At 41.8% G+C, this 19,302-nt stretch overlaps 1 protein-coding gene across 3 annotated transcripts; it reads right to left on the reverse strand.

Annotated features, from left to right (window-relative positions):
• Nucleotides 1-424: 424 nt before the first annotated feature.
• LOC114793616 (choline transporter-like protein 2) lies at nt 425-19,302 on the reverse strand. Of its 3 annotated transcripts, XM_028985640.1 has the most exons (23): nt 10,771-11,035; nt 10,538-10,638; nt 8,936-8,984; nt 8,780-8,853; nt 8,587-8,671; nt 8,411-8,495; nt 8,179-8,292; nt 8,036-8,096; nt 7,750-7,873; nt 7,503-7,586; nt 7,202-7,314; nt 6,404-6,535; nt 6,119-6,218; nt 5,936-6,028; nt 5,745-5,829; nt 5,245-5,507; nt 5,064-5,158; nt 4,672-4,775; nt 4,516-4,589; nt 4,354-4,424; nt 4,170-4,258; nt 2,910-2,994; nt 1,761-2,598 (listed from the first exon to the last, which is right to left on the reverse strand). In XM_028985640.1, the coding sequence occupies exons 2-23, from the start codon at nt 10,569-10,571 to the stop codon at nt 2,474-2,476; spliced, it is 2,139 nt and encodes a 712-aa protein (XP_028841473.1). In that variant the 5' UTR covers nt 10,572-10,638; nt 10,771-11,035; the 3' UTR covers nt 1,761-2,473. The 3 variants fall into 3 exon arrangements, with proteins under 3 accessions (XP_028841476.1, XP_028841473.1, XP_028841475.1); XM_028985643.1 differs by lacking the exon at nt 1,761-2,598 and adding an exon at nt 425-1,684 and having other exon boundaries at nt 10,538-11,027; XM_028985642.1 differs by lacking the exons at nt 10,538-10,638; nt 10,771-11,035 and adding an exon at nt 19,184-19,302.

The raw sequence follows: 19,302 nt of genomic DNA on the forward strand, positions 1-19,302 counted from the left end.
TTACAATGTCTCAATGATCCAGGAGGAATCCGAATCAATCAGAATACTCTCTTGCTGAAGATCAGTCCAGACAGACGTTCTGAGGACGAACAGGTTTACTCGCAGGGGGGAACACTGGCGACATCTAGCGCATTTGTGGTGTACTGCGGTTTCGGTGCTTGATGTAGATTCCACGGAAGTAGGTCGTAGGGATCAGATTCATATACCTGCTGATCGTGGATGTCTGACAGTGTGATCTCAAATCAACAATTCTAAATTCTTTAGCATACCATTGCGGTGGAACAGCTGTAAGAATATTTGCAATGTTTTGCCTCCTCTCATTGCAGTAATTAGTCACTTAATGTGACGCTCAGTTGGAATGAAGACATGCAGGATGGCTGAAGAAAAGACTGCACACTCAATCATAAATCAATCCATCAATCAGTTTAATAAAAAATCCTTTTATTTGTCTTATAAACATTAATCTTAAAAACAACAACAAAACAAAGCACAGTATATCTGTAACTTTAAAGGTCCCATATTGTGTAAAACTAGAATTCCCTAAAACAAAAATTAGATGTGCTTTGTAAACATGAAATTAAGATGTTCAAAAGTTGTTGATTCCACTGCATCTACTTCAATAATGATCTGTGACTATTAGCATTAATAGCAATTATGTCCCAATAAATGCCAGCCAATCCAGCCATTTTAAACACAATATAAAAGGTTTAAGTGTCTCCTGTGTCAGTGCATTATGTTCAACAACCCCCCAAAAGATCAAATCATTAAAATCACGAAATCACACTGTAAAAAAAAAAAAAAAGTTTGAAAAACATAAAAATTTAAGGCAACCAGCTGTGATGCACAACTACATGGGTGTGAAGTTGAGAGAACTTAGAAATGCTTTGCAGCCATTTACCTTAAATTTATGTTTCCCCAACTTTTAATGTTTTACAATGCACTATATGAACAGGAAGAAAAAAAATAAACAAAATGAAAAATAAATAAAGGACAATATGGGACCTTCATAATGTAGAAAACAAATTTTCATGTACATTTCCCCACATTGGGTAGACCACTAACAAAACACAATGTGCAATTTGACTATAAAATTATTGGAAAACACGAATTTGTAATCTCAGTACCCTGATCAATTAAGGCATTGTAATCACATGGCTTTGGTGGTAATAAAGGCAGATAAATCTTAGGTAGAGAAGATATGTTTTGCAGCATTCATAAAAATTGCACAGCTATTGATAGGCAACAGCAAATATAATAATTTTTAAATAGTTTAACACTACATTTTTGTAACACCCTCCAGTTATGTGTGGAAAAAAGCTTGACAGAAATTTTTATAAAAACAAACAAACAAACATTTAAAACGTCCAAGAATAATATTCAAAACAGCATGCAGGATAAAAATCTACCTGCTCAACTAATATCTTCCCTTGCATAGATACTGAAGTTATTTTAGGACCACATCTCTTTGTCATTCAGCATCAGAAGACACGTGGTATACTTAACACCTCTTCATTTCGCTATTTTCTTCAAATAGAGGAAGCCTCTGACCATTTTAAATGAATTCACCAGCACGGTTGGAACTACTCCGCTGCAGTCTTGTTTTTCTTATTCAGGATTTTGAGGAGACTGTCAGGCATCAGGTAGGGTCGCTCTGCACTGCCATCATTTCTCTCAAGATCTTCCACTGTGGAAGGTGCAAAGTTAGCGACGCAGTGGTGCTTTCGCAGAGTAAGCTATATATGAACAATGCATATGTAATTTCAGGACCAAAAAAAAAAAAAAAGAGCATCATTGGCAGTTACCTCATCCTGAGTACTGATTTGACAGACTGCATGACAAAAGGCCCGCCAGAAAGTGAGAATGTATAAAAACACACAAAAGGCACACTTCCAGCCCAAGACAGAGAAAGATGCAGGAGGATCTGCAGCATTAATACACAGTATATACAGAATACAGAGTAACATTAGTCTGTGGGGGTTACACTAACCATTATCAAAAAACATCATGCAATAACATATGTGCTAAGTGCATTAAGGTTTACTTGGTATTGACATTGTCATTCACAAAGTTCTATATTTTGATTTAATGTGTGATCTGCCACCCATATTCAGAGGAATAGTTGGAAAGGGTTTGGTTAAATTTTGAGTTGGTTTAATTTGATGGCTCACCATTCAAAGGTTCAAACCCCACTTACTACCATTGTGTCTCTGAGCAAGACACTGAGTGTATTCACGGGGACTGTCCCTATCACTACTGATTTTAAGGCGCTCTGGATAAGGGCGTCTGATAAATGCTGTAAATAAATGAAAATAAATAAAAAGTACCCTCCACATCAAATTCTGCAATTTGGACAGATGTGACTTCATTTTGCTGGGCACTTCCACTTTAGATTTAAGGCTCTGGTATCACATTCTACTTCTATAGTCAGAAGCAAGGCTGTAGTACTCCTTACTTTCTGCTCTACATATGAATTCTATTGAAATGGGACCTCCTGTCCATGAAATGTTGAGTCCTCTGACTTGGACAGGATCGCACGGAGCTCCACAGACATGTAGTAAGGCTTCTCCTCAGAACCATTGTTCCGTTCCAAATCCTCACCTTGGGTGTGTGTGTAAAGGTGTTTGTGTGGGTGTATGTTTGCAGTGGGAATGTCACAGCAGCAAGAATTAGGATTTTGATCAGAGATTCGGAATGGTAAGAAAGAAAGCAAGAGAGAGAGAAAGAAAGAAAGAAAAAGAAGTCAGTCACACTGTTAAAGATGTCAGAAAATGACAGTCTATTACACAGAAATCTAGCAGTTTTGTGATTGGTCAGTAAAGCTGAAAGAATAAAGTAGTAAAAGTGGTAAATTGTGAAAATGCAGCAAGCAGAACTGAAGGGGAAGAGACGAATGGTCACCATCTACTTACAGAAGCAGAGGAATAGGGTGTCCACACACATGGCGTAAACGCTGAAGAAGCCATGGGCTATGAGGTAGGAACCAATCGCTAGTGTCTGTGGTCAGCCATTCAGGATGCCACAAGGATGAGAGAAAGAAATGTCATCACAAATAACCTCAAAAATTCACTAACACTAACAAAAATACCATTTATACCAATACCAATACCAACTACGCTATCAAAAATGAACATTTAATGTGAGAGTGATCATGTGACAGTGATTTGATTCTCATTGTGAAACACAGTATAACACATGGTGCACACAATGAAATGTGTCCTCTGCCTTTAACCATCAGCATTAGCAAGCAGTGGGCAGCCATGACAGGTGCCCGGGGAGCAGTGTACGGGGACGGTGCTTTTCTCAGTGGCATAATAATCTGTTGCACAATGCTTTATTAGCCTTGCAATCTTCCTGCTGCTGATTAGCACTACAGATTGTTCAGCACATTTTAACAGCTGTGATGTGAAGGTCAAAGTTGGAGATAAGGAGAACACGCGCCTGCCAAGTACAATGGGCAGACTGGTCAGGAAAAGAGGGCGACACCCAGCCTTTATCAGTACTGCACAGGCAATTGCAGCTACTCTGAGTCCTGGCTGTTCAGAGATGTCAAGAAAACCTAAACTTACAGCCAAAAGATTGGATGCAACAACTAATTTATGGGTCTTGCATTTTTTACACAACTAAAGACACAGGACTATGAAATAACATTTCAGATTATGTAATAAACATAAAAAATTTGCAAACAAGGTAATAAGTTGAACATTTGAGTTTGTCCCAATTAGGGAGATTTTGCTGTGATGGCAAGGGGGACGGTTTCAAACAGTCCTGAAGGTTTATGCTGAACACTTTCTTTTGACTCATGTCAATGAGCATCTCATGAAGCAGCTTTTGACGATGACAATAGTAAACAAAGCGGCCATGAAAATAAAAATAGGCGACTCTGAGGAAAAAAAAAAACATATTCATCAAAGATACTTCACTTTTCTTGCATTGGATACTGCAAAATGTCTCCATCTTAGTGTGCATTACTGACACAGATTAGGTGCATCCAAACTTTTGACTGGTAGTGAATTTACACTTTCACTAAAGTGAAAGAAAAAAACACATATGTGTCCATGTACCAATGTATTATATTGATGCTATGAATCATGCTTTTACAATTCATATTATAAAATGAAAATATTATATATGTGCTTTGTTTCTTGCCTAAACACATTATGAACACTCACCAGGATAGGCACCCAATAATAATTGAGAGTTGGAGCTGTGCTTTCAAACGCTTTTACTCTTCCAGAGAAGAAGAAGAAAGCAAATATTCCTGAGAGACAGGGGGAAGTGGTATTTGTTCAGATTCATTTAGATTCATGTGGTAAAATTTTATAACTCACAAGGTACCTCACTAGCACATCTTACCTACAAGTCCCACAATTAGGAGTTTGCCTAGAAACAACAGGAAGTCTGTAACTTTGTCCAGGACTGCAACCCTGAGATGAAAAAGAAGAACATGTAAGAAAATAAGAAGTGTAATAGATCCTCATGGATAATAATAATAATAATAATAATAAACAACCTTACCTTATGACATTTCTCATCAAAAGAAAGAAGGCATCTCGGGCAGAAGTGCAGAAATTTTTGCCGTATATGGCCACCTGAAAAAAAAAAGCACAAAATTTTTGAAAAGAGACAGAGAGAAAAAAGCCAACTTCTATACATGTAATGTGAAATAAATACCATGATGTACGCATTCCTGTTGAGGAATTTGATGAATTTCTCCAGGCACCAGAAGCAGCATTTGAGACAGCACAGCAGAAACTTTGCAAACTTGTTTTGGGCTCCTGCAACAAATATCAACGACATTAGCAATTCAAAGTGAAGTTGAAAAAAGCCCATTTTCAGGTCAGTCTTTGCTTTAGTATTAAAGTATAGAATTTAGAATAAAGTATATAGTATTTAGTTTTTTTTATTATAGTAAAATAATTATATTTTTTTATATAAATTTCCCAATATTTACATTTTGGTGGTGCCACCATGCAATTAATCTGGAGGTTAGTTGGAGAATTTATGTCATTTCTATCAACATGACTGTACAATGTAGGTCCATTTCAAGGAGGATGGAGCCGTACCTTTGAGCTTGTAGTCCAGATACTCCAGCAGAACTCTGATCACCTGGATTATGGCCAGGATCAGGGATCCAAAAGCCAAAGATCCTGTATGATACCTGGACAGAGGGAGAAAAAGATGGATGTAAAAAAGATGAAAGAACAACAAAGTCAGAACATAAACACAGTTTCTCCCTTGCACTACCTGAGTGCCCGACCGAGTGAGGCAAAGATGGGACAGGCGGGTATGTCTTTAGGTTTGTTAAAAGCCCAGTAGTAGGAAGCAAATGCTCCTGCCAGTGTCATCTGTCCAAGTGCGGTCACAAAGTTTGCACACCAGAAAAACAGGAAGACGTTGTAGAACTGCAGCCCTATCAGGTACTTGTGGTAGGCAGTCTCCCCACCATAGAAGGCAAACAAGCACATGGAGTCAGGACACTTCGTCTTAATGTTGGATGTGCTGAAGTTCTGAGAGGGAGACAAGGAAAGAAGGTCAAAAGTCAAATACAGAACATTTTATATTGTGCATTTTTTTTTTTTTTTTTTAATATGTGTGTCTGAAAATGTTACAACAATAACAACATTTGCTTATTATTTAGCTCAACAGTATGTCTCAATGGGCTTTGACAGGCCCTACAATTTGTCCCTTTCCGCACACAAGGAAAATTAGTGTTGGAAAAGGGGAGTGCACATGTGTGTACTTACTGCTGGGTCACAGTTCTGCCTACTGTACTCACAGGCTGTCTCATTGAAAACTTTATAGATAGCCTGGTTAGACGTGGACAAGAACCTGGTCAGCCAGAGTTAAGGGTACAACTTTGTGAACGGTTCTACAGCCACCAAGAGAGCGAGTGATGAATAAAAAAATAAAAACAGACTTTCGGCAGAAAGGATACACAGCAGTGACAGCCCAGTAGGCAATGACCACAGCCAGGAGGAGGAAGGTCAGGAGAGGGTAGAAAAGGGATGACATCACATGACCGATGGCTCTGTGGGCAGAACGGGTGAGTGGTCCGGGTTAAAAGTACATTTTTCAAAGCCTGGTCTCATGACAGCAGGTGAACGACACAGCCACAGACCTGCTGGCCTCCTTGATGAGCGCAATGGCGAGCAGGATCCTCTTTCTAAGGAAGATCAGCAGCAGAATGATGATGACTTCCACAATGGCCAGGATGATCACTGGGATAGAGGTTTTTGTGACTATAGAGTACTGACAAACAGGGATAAAACTGCAAGTTTCTAATAAAGGCTCTTCCCAAATACATTTTTTTTGTTTTATTAAATGACTCCCTGCGGATTGATGAAGGGGACACATTCTGTTCAGAATCTGACAAGGAAAAAAAAGCCCAAAACAAACCACTCACTAAATGCCAGCCACGTCTGTCTGATGTGCAGGTACACCGAGAAATCAGTCTGGAACCCAATCTCCTGTAGGGTAACATTGGACCCGGGCTCGTTCTTTAATGCAGCATATTCAAAATAGCAATGGACGATACCTTTACGGAGAGACAGAAAACACATCAACAAGGCACAAGTTAAACATACAGAATCACCACTATCTTACATTTCATTTACATTTAAGGCCTTTGGAAGAGGCCCTTATCCAGAGCGACTTACAACGTGCTTTCATCTTAACCAATCACAGTCCTTAAATCCTGACATACTCACTTACTCACTATACTGAAGTGCTTATCCCTGTTAAACAGGGTCAAGACTGCTGGAGCCCATCCTGGAGCAAGGCAGGGACTGGCTCACACCATTCACTCACATATTCACAGAGTCGTCTATCCAAAAGGTTGTGGGTTCAAATCCCAAACCACCAAGGTGCCACTGAGGTCACCCTGAGCACATTTAACCACATTTAACCTTTCATGGCTGCCCACTGCTCCCTCAGGGGATGGGTTAAAAGCAGTGCACACATTATGATGTATGCACTGGGTGCTGTGCTGTGTCACATGAGACTTTCACTTCACTTTGGACGGTGTGCATGCAATCTCTGCAGACACAAAGTCCAGGCCAGGATTCAAATTCACAACCTTAAGGGTGTGAAGTCACGTCACTAAACCACTGAGACACTGCACAGCCCTCCTGATGTCCTAACGCTAGAGAATAGTACAATGATCCTTTTCACAAAACATCAACTGTCAAAAGAGAGACCGTACCATATCCAACCACCAGGATCACCAAGACGATCATCACCCAGACCATAATGCCAGCCAGGAAGCGCAGTAGGACAATGAAGATGAGGCTGATAATCGTGGCCAAAACCAGACCTCTGTAAAGAATAAACAGTCAGTTGACCTCCTCACTGTGCTGCTAAAACTACCACTGGCTTCCGTAATTCCAAATACAATAATTCCAACAGCATAAAAATGATTTACATTCCAGAATTAAAATTCCTTAATAATTATTTACAAGTCAAGCACAGTAGGAGTCTGTGTGCAGAATTCGAACAGCACTTACATGAGGATCCAGTACCATGAATGGGTGTAATCCTCAAATATTTTCATGACCACTTGCCGAGCTTCCATGACTATAGAAGCATTCCTGAAGATGGAAAACAGGTTCACAACAAAATTGGTACACAGCAAAAATCTTCATAACCCTCATAATGTCAGTATTTAGGCCATAACATCAAGTCCTCTTCGTAAAAAAAAATCTAATATACTAGCATTTGGTATTCTCTGTAAAAACGATCTGCAGAACTTACTGCACACCAGCTATCAGGTCTGTGGCTTGTATGACATTGCCTCTTCCATCATTAAATGTGGTCTGGTTGCCCACCAGCACTTGCTGGCCCTGCTTGCTGAGAGCCGGGAAACACCTGCGGGTCACTAGGGAACACGGTCAGAAGCAGTGAACGTCTTGCCTAGTCATGTTATTCCACTATATGACAGACTACACGAATGCTTGATTCTGATTGGCTCAAATCTGGGCCACAATTACTCTTTGGTTGTTTTGAGATAATTTACATTTTTAACAGAAACTGGACTTACAAGGTTTGCTTGGTAACAGCATTGCTGGGCACAGTCCATTTTTCAGGATATCTGGGGCACTCTGGAAGAAAAATCTATCGGTCATGCTGCTTTTTCACTTTATGGGAAGGATGTGTTTGGACATTTCATGGTGACATACTCACCATCCCATCTGATACACCCTGCTTGCAATAAGATTTGTAGTAATTCCAATCGGAAGGGACGACTTTGGCTTTCAACAGCGTCATGAAGCGGTTTGGACATGTGTCCACACACAACTAATGGCAAATTAAGCAGCAAATAATCATAAAAAAAGATATTCAACTGACTCAAGATATATTGGATATTCCATAATGAGAAGTTAGCTGAAGGTGTGGGATTTTTTAGCATGCCAACCTGGGTTGTAGGACACTGGAACTCAAGCAGCACCAAGGGGCTGGCACACTTCATAATGTTGAAGTAGAACAACAAGGGCTTGGTCCTACAACACATTTAATCAAGAACAAAGATGAAAACATGCTCATTTAAATGGCCAATCCCAGAATTTTTTTTTTAGGCATTAGAAGACCTACTGCAGTTCGGTGCCTGCTTGGCCACAGAACTGTCCCTTGCTGTTGGTGGGGTAGATCACCTTCCGAGGGTCCCCCTGAGACCAGGCTGAAGAAAAGAAGGGTTTAGTAAACACACAGTTACATTACATCCAATTGCCACAAGTCACTTTGTCCATAGCGTGGATCTGTAAAACAATCTCAGAAGTTCACTCACCGAGTATGCCGACTGCAAAGTAGGCCACTATGGCCACAATAAAAAGGATGCAGCATATAATGTCTGTACATCCCCTGTTACAGAGACAGAGAAAATCATCATTTTTTTTATTTGGGAAGGGAGAGGGACTTGGCTGATATATTTTTCTCAATTTACCTGTTCTGGATTGGGCCTTTGAAGTTGGCATCATATTTTCTTGGCTCACCTGTAAATACAAACAGGGTTTATTGCATTTTAACTGTTGGCGGAGCAAATTTCACCCTGGTCATTCCTGTCTATGCCAAATGGCCTCCCTTCATCTAATTTTTTCTGAAAAACCATGCACGGCTCTCCAATACACTTAGAGCCTGAAGCTGGGCAAAACTTAACAGAGCTTGTGTTGGACTGCCATGAAGAAAACATGATTATTCCCTCAGGGTGGATGTGTCTTGCATTACACAAAACAAGATCCACCCTGGTGACTCAGCAAACGCCCTCTTTTCTGCCTCCCACATCCTATATGCCAGCAGGGGTCACCGAGCCAAGAAAAGATGACACCACCATTAAGGTCTCCGTAGCGTCTTTTGACACTAGAAAAAGTAAGAATGATGCATGGCGGGGTTCTCAAACCAGCTGAGGTGTTCCACAAAACGAGATTTCATCTCCAGTCTCACAAGTAGAGGCAGTACCTGGACCTGGAAGGCTGTGAGTTGAGCAACAATGAGTTTAAATCACACGAATAAGCTTAAATTAATCATTCATCATCATCTTTTGTTTCATAAACCGAGATAAAAAACAACATTGTAAAAGAGAAGAAAGGGGCCCACTGATCATTTAGTGAAGTCACCAGTGTAGTCCAGTAGGAAGAATGAAAAAGCTTTGATAAGATGCTGTACGATTACTGCTGTACAACAGATGTTCTCTTTTACAAACTCGCATGCTCGTGTTAATGAAACTTCGAGATAGCGGCCAGTAGGCATGGCACAAACCGCTTCTGGTGTATAAATAGACTAGTCTGACTAGCTCTTTTAATATCATTATTATTGACAACGAAATTATGGCATCAGCACAACCAGAAACAATAAATACAAAATAATGAACCAATACCTGAAAACTTGTCTCCTTGCTGCAAAAACATAAAAAAACCTTTCTATTTGGGTAAAATTCTCTTAACATTAACTTACTAACTAGTGTAATTAGTCCCCTTCAGTTACACCATTCCATCTAATGTTATGTGAGTGTGAAAGACTAAACTAGCTCATGCGTACAAATTAAACTTGGTTAGCACTTTGGTCAGTAATGAAAACGACTTGCACGAGGTATAACATGTAGGAAAAAAACGGTTCTGTTTGGATGGAACCATTTATTCACATAGACACACACACCCCTCCAGTACTGATAACGCTATTGAATGTGGTGTCAGTACTCCTCCACGCATTGCATCTAGGTTGGAATTTTGTTTTGAGCTCTGCAGGACTGCAGCACCTAGAAATGATTCCAAAAATACAGGAATGATTTGACCAGGCACAGTTGCACTAATAGTTCATGATGGCTTGGTGGCAGTGTATTGGCATTTTTTTTTTTTTTTCCTCCTACGCTCATCTCCACCCACTCACACATATATGTTCATATTAAAAAGATATTTCAATTTTCAATTCATTTCAATTATGGCAAAGCGGTTGGCCCAAATTGGCACAAAACCTTGAAACTGAGTAAGTTTCAGTGCTGTAAAAAACAAGCAGGCCGTTAAGAGAGCAAAAGAAAAAGCATGCACTTTACCATTCTTCCCATAATAATTCTCCTCCTCTGGCATTGCTGCAAGTTCCCCTCGAGAGTTCGACCAAGTTCTGAAGGTGCAATTCTCTGTATCTTCTTCCTCACTACTCCCAGATTTGAAAAGATGAGAAAAAGGGGTTTCAAACAACCGGTTTCACTTCCTGTTCCTGGTGGTGCAGGAGTGACATGGTTGGGTTTAGAGGAGAGGAGGCGAAAAGAAAGAAAAGAAAACCTGCCAGACTAGTTTCAGAAGGGCTCAACAGCCTGTTGTCTGCGGTGCAGTTCTTCTGGGTTCCTGCAGATTGCATTTCCTCTCTGCTGCAGGTAACCCGTGGGGGAGGGTCACAGCCAATCGAGGTATCGAGGGAGGAGCTGCGCAAAGTCACTAAATTTACTCATTCCCATTTTCAACCTTTCATTCATTTCAGTGGGTAACACACTCGCCTATGAACCCCACGTACTACCATTGTGTCCCTGAGCAAGACACTTAACCCTAAGTTTCTCCAGGGGGGGACTGTCCCTGTAACTACCGATCGTAAGTCTCTCTGGATAAGGGCGTCTGGTAAATGCTGTAAATGTAAATGTCTATCCTTCATCATTAGCAGACGTAAAAATTTAATTCTGGGGGGTTCCAGGGGAATAAAGTTTAATATGCACATTTACTCTTAACTATGAACTCTTATGGATTCTGCCTCTTTTGCGTTTCTGGGTACAAGATCATTTAGGGACGACTAAAGAAATGAAAGCTAAAGCTGGGTGTAAATAAAAAGCTAGGTTTCCCCCTAGTGGAAAAGCTGTGTACTGCAACTAGTCCTAGAACTACTGAATTTACTGAGCCTGGATGAAGATAGACACCATGGTAAAGACGTCCTGATTATCCCTGGTGACTCTTTTAAAATGCCATTAAGTGATTGGCCAGTTTCCTAAAACCACCATGCATCTGGAAACAACTGGACGCATCTTATAATTTTCATCTGAAGAAGGAAACCAGTCAAAACACAAGTGGAACCAAGAGAAACTACAAACGGAACCCTCTCAGTTTAACATTTTAGACCTGTAGAAAATGATAGACCTTTTATAAATCAGCCCCAACTTATTTCCCACCAGTTATTGACTTGAAAAGGATTAGGTGGGTGATTAGAACAAAATTATGCTTCTGACTTACTGGATTCAATAAAATTAATAAAATACAGGACGGTGGCCCTAAAGAGGTTTAAACATTTACAGCATTTATCAGTGAAAGTGAAGTGGCTGTTATTGTGATACACTGCAGCATAGCACATGGTGCACACAACGAATGTGTCCTCTGCTTTTAACCATCACCCTTGGTGTGCAGTGTGTGGGGACGGTGCTTTGCTCAGTGGCAGACAGAAGGTCATGTTGGGGTTTTTTCAGGAAAAAATAAATTAACCCGCTGGTTAGTCATAGTCTTGCGTGACCAAATTTTTTTTACATCCAATCTCCAAGCAACTGCAATGCTTTGCACATTTGCAAGCCATGACGGTCACAAGAGACCACGTTTTAGGGGAGGGGTGGGAATTTCTCTATGGGGACAAAGCATGAGACACGGGAGGTAAACTTTCATCCTTATGATGACTTACGGGGACAAATTCCAGATCTGACCATCTGAGCTGCTGCTCACTGAATGAAGAAGCAGAATGGCCAAAGTACTCTTTACACATCTCACCATTTCTAGCTACTAGACCATAGACAGGATAGGGGAACTAGTATTAATGTTAAATATTCTCATAAAAGTGAAATTTTCTTGACAGAGAACCTTTAAGTGTCTTTTTCAGGCACACAATGGTAGTAAGTGGGGATTGAACCTGTGACTTTGTGATCTTCTGGTTCATAAGTGAGTGTCTAACCCCTCTAACCTACTAGGTAATACCACCCCATTTCACCTGATGTTGTACAGTTAACATATTCAGGTGTTACATTACATCCAACCCCTTCAAACACGGTTTAAACGATGTTCAGAATCAGAGGGAGGGAGAAAGACCACGCCTCACCTGCAGATACAATTGCCTGAAAGCTTTAATTTCATTACAATGACTTCAAACCAGAACTTTGAACGCATTCGTTTGGCTGCCGAAAGCATATGCAAAAAGTTCATCTACGTGCAGGACCATTATCTTCGAATCCTGGTATTTTTCACCAGGCTGCGACATTCTGTTGTGTATGGGAGGGACAGGGAGGGTAGTTGAAGGTAAACCCAGCCAGGAAATGGAAGGGAAACCTGTGTAACGCCGCCGCAGCATGGACGACCCACAGGCCTCCCTGCTGTCAGGAGGGCGTTGCTTCCCCTGGAATGCCGCTATGTTTTTACCGACGCCCACGTCATTTCTCCCACAGAAAAACAAGCTGCCATAATGCACGGTTACACCAACCTGTATTGTGCTGAAGCAGATTTCAGTCAGACCTTTTTACAACAGATGCACTTCTGCACAACACACAACACCCTGCGCTGCTCCACTGGGGGTCTGGGGCAGTGGTGGCCTAGCGGTTAAGGAAGCGGCCCTGTAATCAGAAGGTTGCCGGTTCGATTCCTGATCCGCCATGGTACCATTTACATTTACAGCGTTTATCAGACGCCCTTATCCAGAGCGACTTACAGTCAGTAGTTACAGGGACAGTCCCCCCCTGGAGCAACTCAGGATTAAGTGTCTTGCTCAGGGACACGATGGTAGTACGTGGGGTTTGAACCTGGGTCTTCTGGATCATAGGCGAGTGTGTTACCCACTAGGCTACTACCACCCACTAGGCTACTACCACTGAGGTGCCACTGAGCAAAGCACCGTCCCCACACACTGCTCCCCGGGCGCTTGTCATGGCTGCCCACTGCTCACTCAGGGTGATGGGTTAAATGCAGAGGACAAATTTCACTGTGTGCATCGTGTGCTGTGCTGCTGTGTATCACATGTGACAATCACTTCACTTTATTATTTATTGAAGTCTCAGGAGAAGAAAATCAGAGTCGTCTTATATTCGAGCCAACATGGTAGCAAAAGATAAGAAAACTTCAATTCAACTAACCTGCAAGTCTGAACTTTGAGAGAAAATACAGGTACATGCAGAACCAGATGCCTAGATAACGGCCACTCTTTAATAAATGACAAGGAATCAAAGATTTTGCTTGGTATAGATTACTCCCACCTGGACAATGTGTGACCAAATCAAAATCCTCACAAACTGCAGTCTGGTCAACCCTCGTATCTCAATCTAATATCACATCCTAAAAATTGCGAGTTCTTATCTTAAGACCCTTATCTTTGTAATGCAACAATACGGGTCGATACAGTGATGGCCAAAGGTTTTGAGTTTGTTGCTCCCGGATTTTATTATGACTATTTGCATCTACTCCAGAGTGTTATGAAGAGTGATCAGGTGAATTGCAAAGTCCCTCTTTGCCATAAAAATGACCTTAATCTTAAAAATCTTAAAAAAAAAAAAAAAAAAAAAAAACGTATCCACAAATGGACCTTCTGAGATCATTTCAGTGATCCTCTTGTTAACACAAGTGAGAGGTTTGAGGAGCACAAGGCTGGAGATCTTCTGTCATGCTGATTGAGTTATAATAGCAGACTGGATGCTTTAAAAGGAGGGTGATGCTAGAAATCATTGTTCTTCCTCTGTTAACCATGGTTACAGAGGAAACATGTGCTGTCATCATTGCGTTGCATAAAAAGAGCTTCACAGGCGAGGATATTGCTGCTACTAAGATTGCACCTAAACTAACCATTTATCAGATCATCAAAAACTTCAAGGAGAGAGGTTCAAGTGTTGTAAAGAAGTCTTCAGGGTGCCCAAGAAAGTCCAGCAAGTGCCAGGACCATCTCATAAAGGTGATTCAGCTGCGGGATCGGGGTGCAGAGCTTGCTCAGGAATGGCAGTAGGCAGGTGTGAGTGCATCTACAGGCACAGTGAGGCCAAGACTTTTGGAGGACGGCCTGGAGTCAAGAAAGGCAGCAATGAAGCCACTTCTCTCCAAGACAAGCATCAAGGACAGACTGCTATTCTGCAAGAAGTACATGGATTGGACTGCTGATGACTGGGGTAAAGTCATTTTCTCTGATGAAGCCACTTTCCAATTGTTTGGGGCATCTGGAAAAATGATTGTCAGGAGAACAAAAGGTAAGGTCCATTTTGGGTCCATGGACAGGAAACTCCCCGGACCTTAATCCAATTGAGAATTTGTGGTCAATCCTCAAGAGTTACCATCAGTCAGGATTTGGTCCAGAAGTTGATTGATGGCATGACAGGACAAATTGCAGACGTCTTGAAAATACTGACCCTTTGCATAAACTTGATTTAATTGTCAATAAAAAAACTTTTAAACTTATATAATGCTTGTTATTATGCTTCAATACACAGAAACAACTGACAAAAAGATCTAAATACACTGAAGCAGCAAACCGTATTTGTGTCATTGTGTCAAAACCTTTGGCCACGACTGTACATTTATTTTTTTATATCACTGTATAATACTACAAACAGTAGTATTATTACATGCTACATCCATCTTAATGTACTGTACTGAACTGTCTTCCTTCCGGTCCACCGCCATTAGCCTCTACAACGCCTCCCTCAGTCACACACCCTCAGCCCGGTGCTTCTTCTGTATAAAACGTTCATTGTGTTAAAGACTATGTGCATTGTTTGCTATGATGTGCAACAAGCTTCCATGTGCAATATTGCATAATAAAAGTTCAACAGATTTGTATTTGGACATTTTATATATTATATATATATATATGTTTTCATTTTGCTCCTGTGTCTCTCTGTGTACTTGTGTGCTGTGGCAGTCATTACATTTTTAATCCCCGAGCAAATTGGTCAACTTTTCTGATTCTGCTCATTTTTAATTACAGCATGCATTAAATACACCATTATGCATACAGCATTAAATACACCATGGCACCGTTTCTACTAACTTACTTTGGCACATCATTCCTTTCCTTCTCAGCACTGAGGTTGTGTGTTGACAAATTGGAGGCACTGTGTAAGTCTCCTCCAGCACAACCCTAATGTTCTCAATGGGGTCAGTGAGGGAAAATGAGAGTCTCATGCTCCTATTCTTTCACAGTGAATTCTGGTCTTGTCTGGCGTATGCTTGTGCCACCAGGAAAAGAAAAGGGCCAGAGATGGAAAATCTGTTTCACTGCATTTTTGTTTAATGGCTTTTTTTGCAGCTGTTTTAGTCCCAGTCCTCCTAGTTCTTGTTGCATAGTTCTTGTTGGAAATTCTTGTAGTTTCACTGGCCATTTTCTACTAATTTTTTCCGCCACAAACCTACTGGTATACCTACAACGTCTCCTCAGATGTCACGCGTTTGTAATTAAAACAAGGTTCTTTACGGGGACCTGATTTTTTGGTAAATGTAAGGGGAACCCTAGAAGCCAGATGAGGATGAAGAAGTGTGTGTAGCGTGTTCTGTGTATCAAGACCCACACATGGGAAATAAGCTGGTGTGTGGTTCAGGTTATATCTGTATTCTCGACACGCCCATAGAACAAAAAAAAGTATAGGGGGAAAAGGGCGGCAATAATTGAAAGCAGCAGCGACAGTCTGCCCGTCCAAAAAAAAAAAAAACGGAACCAAAAAGTACAGAGAACGAGAAACCACCAGAGCTGGAATTAAACATCAGAGAGAGAAGCTTGTGTTTCGGAACATTCCGCAACTCACGCAGACTTCAATTATGCGCAGGTTATGGTTTCAAGCTCAGCCACTCATATCGCTGGACGCTCGGCGATCTGGGATTCCCGATTTAGCCCACGATCCTGGAATTACACCCTACGCTCTCCATGAACAAGCGAGGGGGGGTTTTAGTATGCTTCTTATACAGAGTTTCATAAACGCCATTCATAAGAAGGCAGAGAAGGATTATGTGCTTGACGCTGTGTCCACGCTTTATATGTGTTGTTCACAGGTTTGGGTTCATTTTGGGAACAGGGATGAGGGCACGTAAAGGAAACCACAATTATAAATTTGCCGAAAACCAAAAAAACGTGTTTAGTGTGGGCTGTCCTCACATGAGAAGCATGCAGATATTTTTTAAAGAAACTCCAACAAAATTGCAGACATTTCAGCAATTTTACATGTGAAACTGTTAAATAGCAGGGGGCGTGACAGCGGCCAATCATCACTATTGGCTTTTTCCCCTTTAAAACGTATTGCATGAACACATTGTTAAAGTTATCTGTCATCTGACTGACAGATATAATGACACCATATCGTAAAAGGTCTTGGCGGGTAGTTAGTTCCTCCTCCGGATAAAGATACCTATCATTTATAGCGCTTTGAAAACAGTGCTCATGGTGTCGTCAGACCTTGTGTACACAGAAATTATGCTGCTTCATAAACCATGTGTGCAGCCATGATTAAAATCCCAGCACTCCTCCATTAAATCCGATACTTTATTATCATTATTTTTAATTTAATATAAAAATACCAGCTAAAAGCTTCTGCCAATCTGCATTCCTGCTAGAAGTGCGGCATCGCCGCCAACCCCCCCCCCCCCTTGCCCAAGCGTAGTGTAAACTGGTTGCATTCTGGGTGCTGGTTTCCTCCCATGAAGGAAAAAGACTTGCATTTCATCATGGTGCGATGGATGACCCGATCCCAAGTTTGAACGCAGAGATTAATGTTTCATATAGCGCAGAAACAAGACTTCGTTTCGGTCCCACCAGTTGAGTCGGGATTCTGTGGTGCAACACCATGAAAACATATTCAGATATAGAAACTTCTGTTGATACATGATTTAGGATTATAATAAGAGAGATTTCTCACATCCGACACCAATACCTGGTGTTGGTCAATCCAGAGTACCGATCCCATACTGGTATTTAAAAATGAAATGGGGTCCAGGAAGATTTTTCCAAATATTGACTTCCAAGTACAAATGGACCTACTGCTCTCCAGATGGCATCAACAAAATCTTGTTGTGGATTTTGCTTTGGCAAACTTGCCCAAGATGCAATAAAAAAAAAGCATTGAGATTCAAACGCTCAGTCGAGATCCCAAGATTGCTTTCCATACTTTGGAAAGTCACAAGACCAACAGTGACTGCAATGGTCTGCAGCATAAACAAGCCCACGTACAAGATGCTGATAAGCGAAAGGAAACCGCCCCACCCCAACTACGCGAATTCATAATATATGAGCCGGGGCATTAACACACACCATCCAAACATGAACGCCAGCACTTCTCTTATCTTGGACTACATCCGCACAGCCGAAGAAAAGTAGCGACGGAAACACGGAATCGGTGCTTTTCTTCCCAAGTAATTGCTCTGCTGATGTCTTCCCACAAATGCATTTGTGCCCATCAGTGAAGACAGGGCCTTGATCCTCATTTCACAACGCGTCTGTGTCTGAGGCCAGACTTAATCCAAGTCTGGGCAGGCAGCCCTGTCTGCCTGCAGGCTGAGCACTAAGAAAACCGCACCTCCTTGCTTTACTGCACAACGTCCATTATTCATGTTAATATTCGGATGGGTTATAATGCATTTTGCAGAATACAGGCGGGAATTATCCCATGAATTAGTGATAAGAAAGGCACAGGAAGTCACACACACACAACAGCAAGGGGTTTAATTACGGTTCAAGTCAGAGGTCTGAAGCCCATAAAACAGTAAGCGACTGACTCATGGCCTGCTACACAGCTTCTTAAAGCCTTCTACGTCACCACATGCTCACAATCTTTCAAAACACCAACAGAATCGATGAATCAGCTTCAAACCAAGGGTGCTGTCACAAGCAAATTCTTCTGAATTTGCTAATTCATAACCACAAAATAAACACGTTGGAGTGTTTAGACCCGCATGTTTCCAGACAAACGTTCCAATGAAAAAAAACCCAGCCTAGAACTATACTTAGATTATGAACAGCAGCGCAGAGTTGCCTCCCAGGCCAGTGCGCTGTTCAAGGCCAAGGAATCTGACACGGGAGCCAGAGGAAAATGGCGGGCATGTTCAGGCCCTGCTGAAAGCCTTACTGTAAATGCAGAGAGAAGAAAAAAAAAAAGAGGGTACCATCAGGTTTAGCATTTATCATCAGTGCCATAATAAACAAGTGATACCAGCTCATTGCTGTACTGCGCATGCTCCTTCCATTAATCCACAAAACCCGTTATTTCCCCTGGCATTTTGCTTTGTAGGTTACATGTGAAAGAATCTTCACCCTTTCTTTTCCTCTAGAATTCTGGATCAGGCTCCCCCACCTTTTACCCCCATCGCGCGGGAGAGACGCCACGCTCGCACGCACGCACGCACGCCCCCAACCATCCAAACTTCTGAATTATGTACGGTCACGTGAGCCACTCTGGCATTTTAGATCGTTTTAGAGTTTATTCCCCGGCAACAGACAGAGAAACACGCTCCACTATAAATACACGCTCAGCTGGTGCCCTTTGACCCGCGACTGAAGAACTGAAAGCGCACGGCGGTCCAAACAGATACGGAGAACGACTGGACGAATCACGGTAGATAAAAACATTCTCAACTCCACCGGCATTTTCACGCTGCAACTAAGTAGCCGCGAATCTTTTGATCTCCGACGCGGCGACCACCCAGCCAGCACCGTGGCGAACACGCCCCTCTCCCGCAGAAACAAACTCCCGTCGCCGGCGCGGCCGCGGTCCCAGTCTCACCGTAGTTCGGCTTTTCCGGCTCCATGGCGCGAATCGGCCGCTTTGTAAAGATTAGCGGCGTCCGACGTTCGTCTAAAACTCGTTAGAAATTGCGGACCGGGCTGGGAAAGGGGGGCGTG

The sequence above is a fragment of the Denticeps clupeoides genome, chromosome 7 (genome assembly GCF_900700375.1).
Source record: "Denticeps clupeoides chromosome 7, fDenClu1.1, whole genome shotgun sequence".
In the NCBI taxonomy this organism is placed as follows: Eukaryota; Metazoa; Chordata; class Actinopteri; order Clupeiformes; family Denticipitidae; genus Denticeps; species Denticeps clupeoides.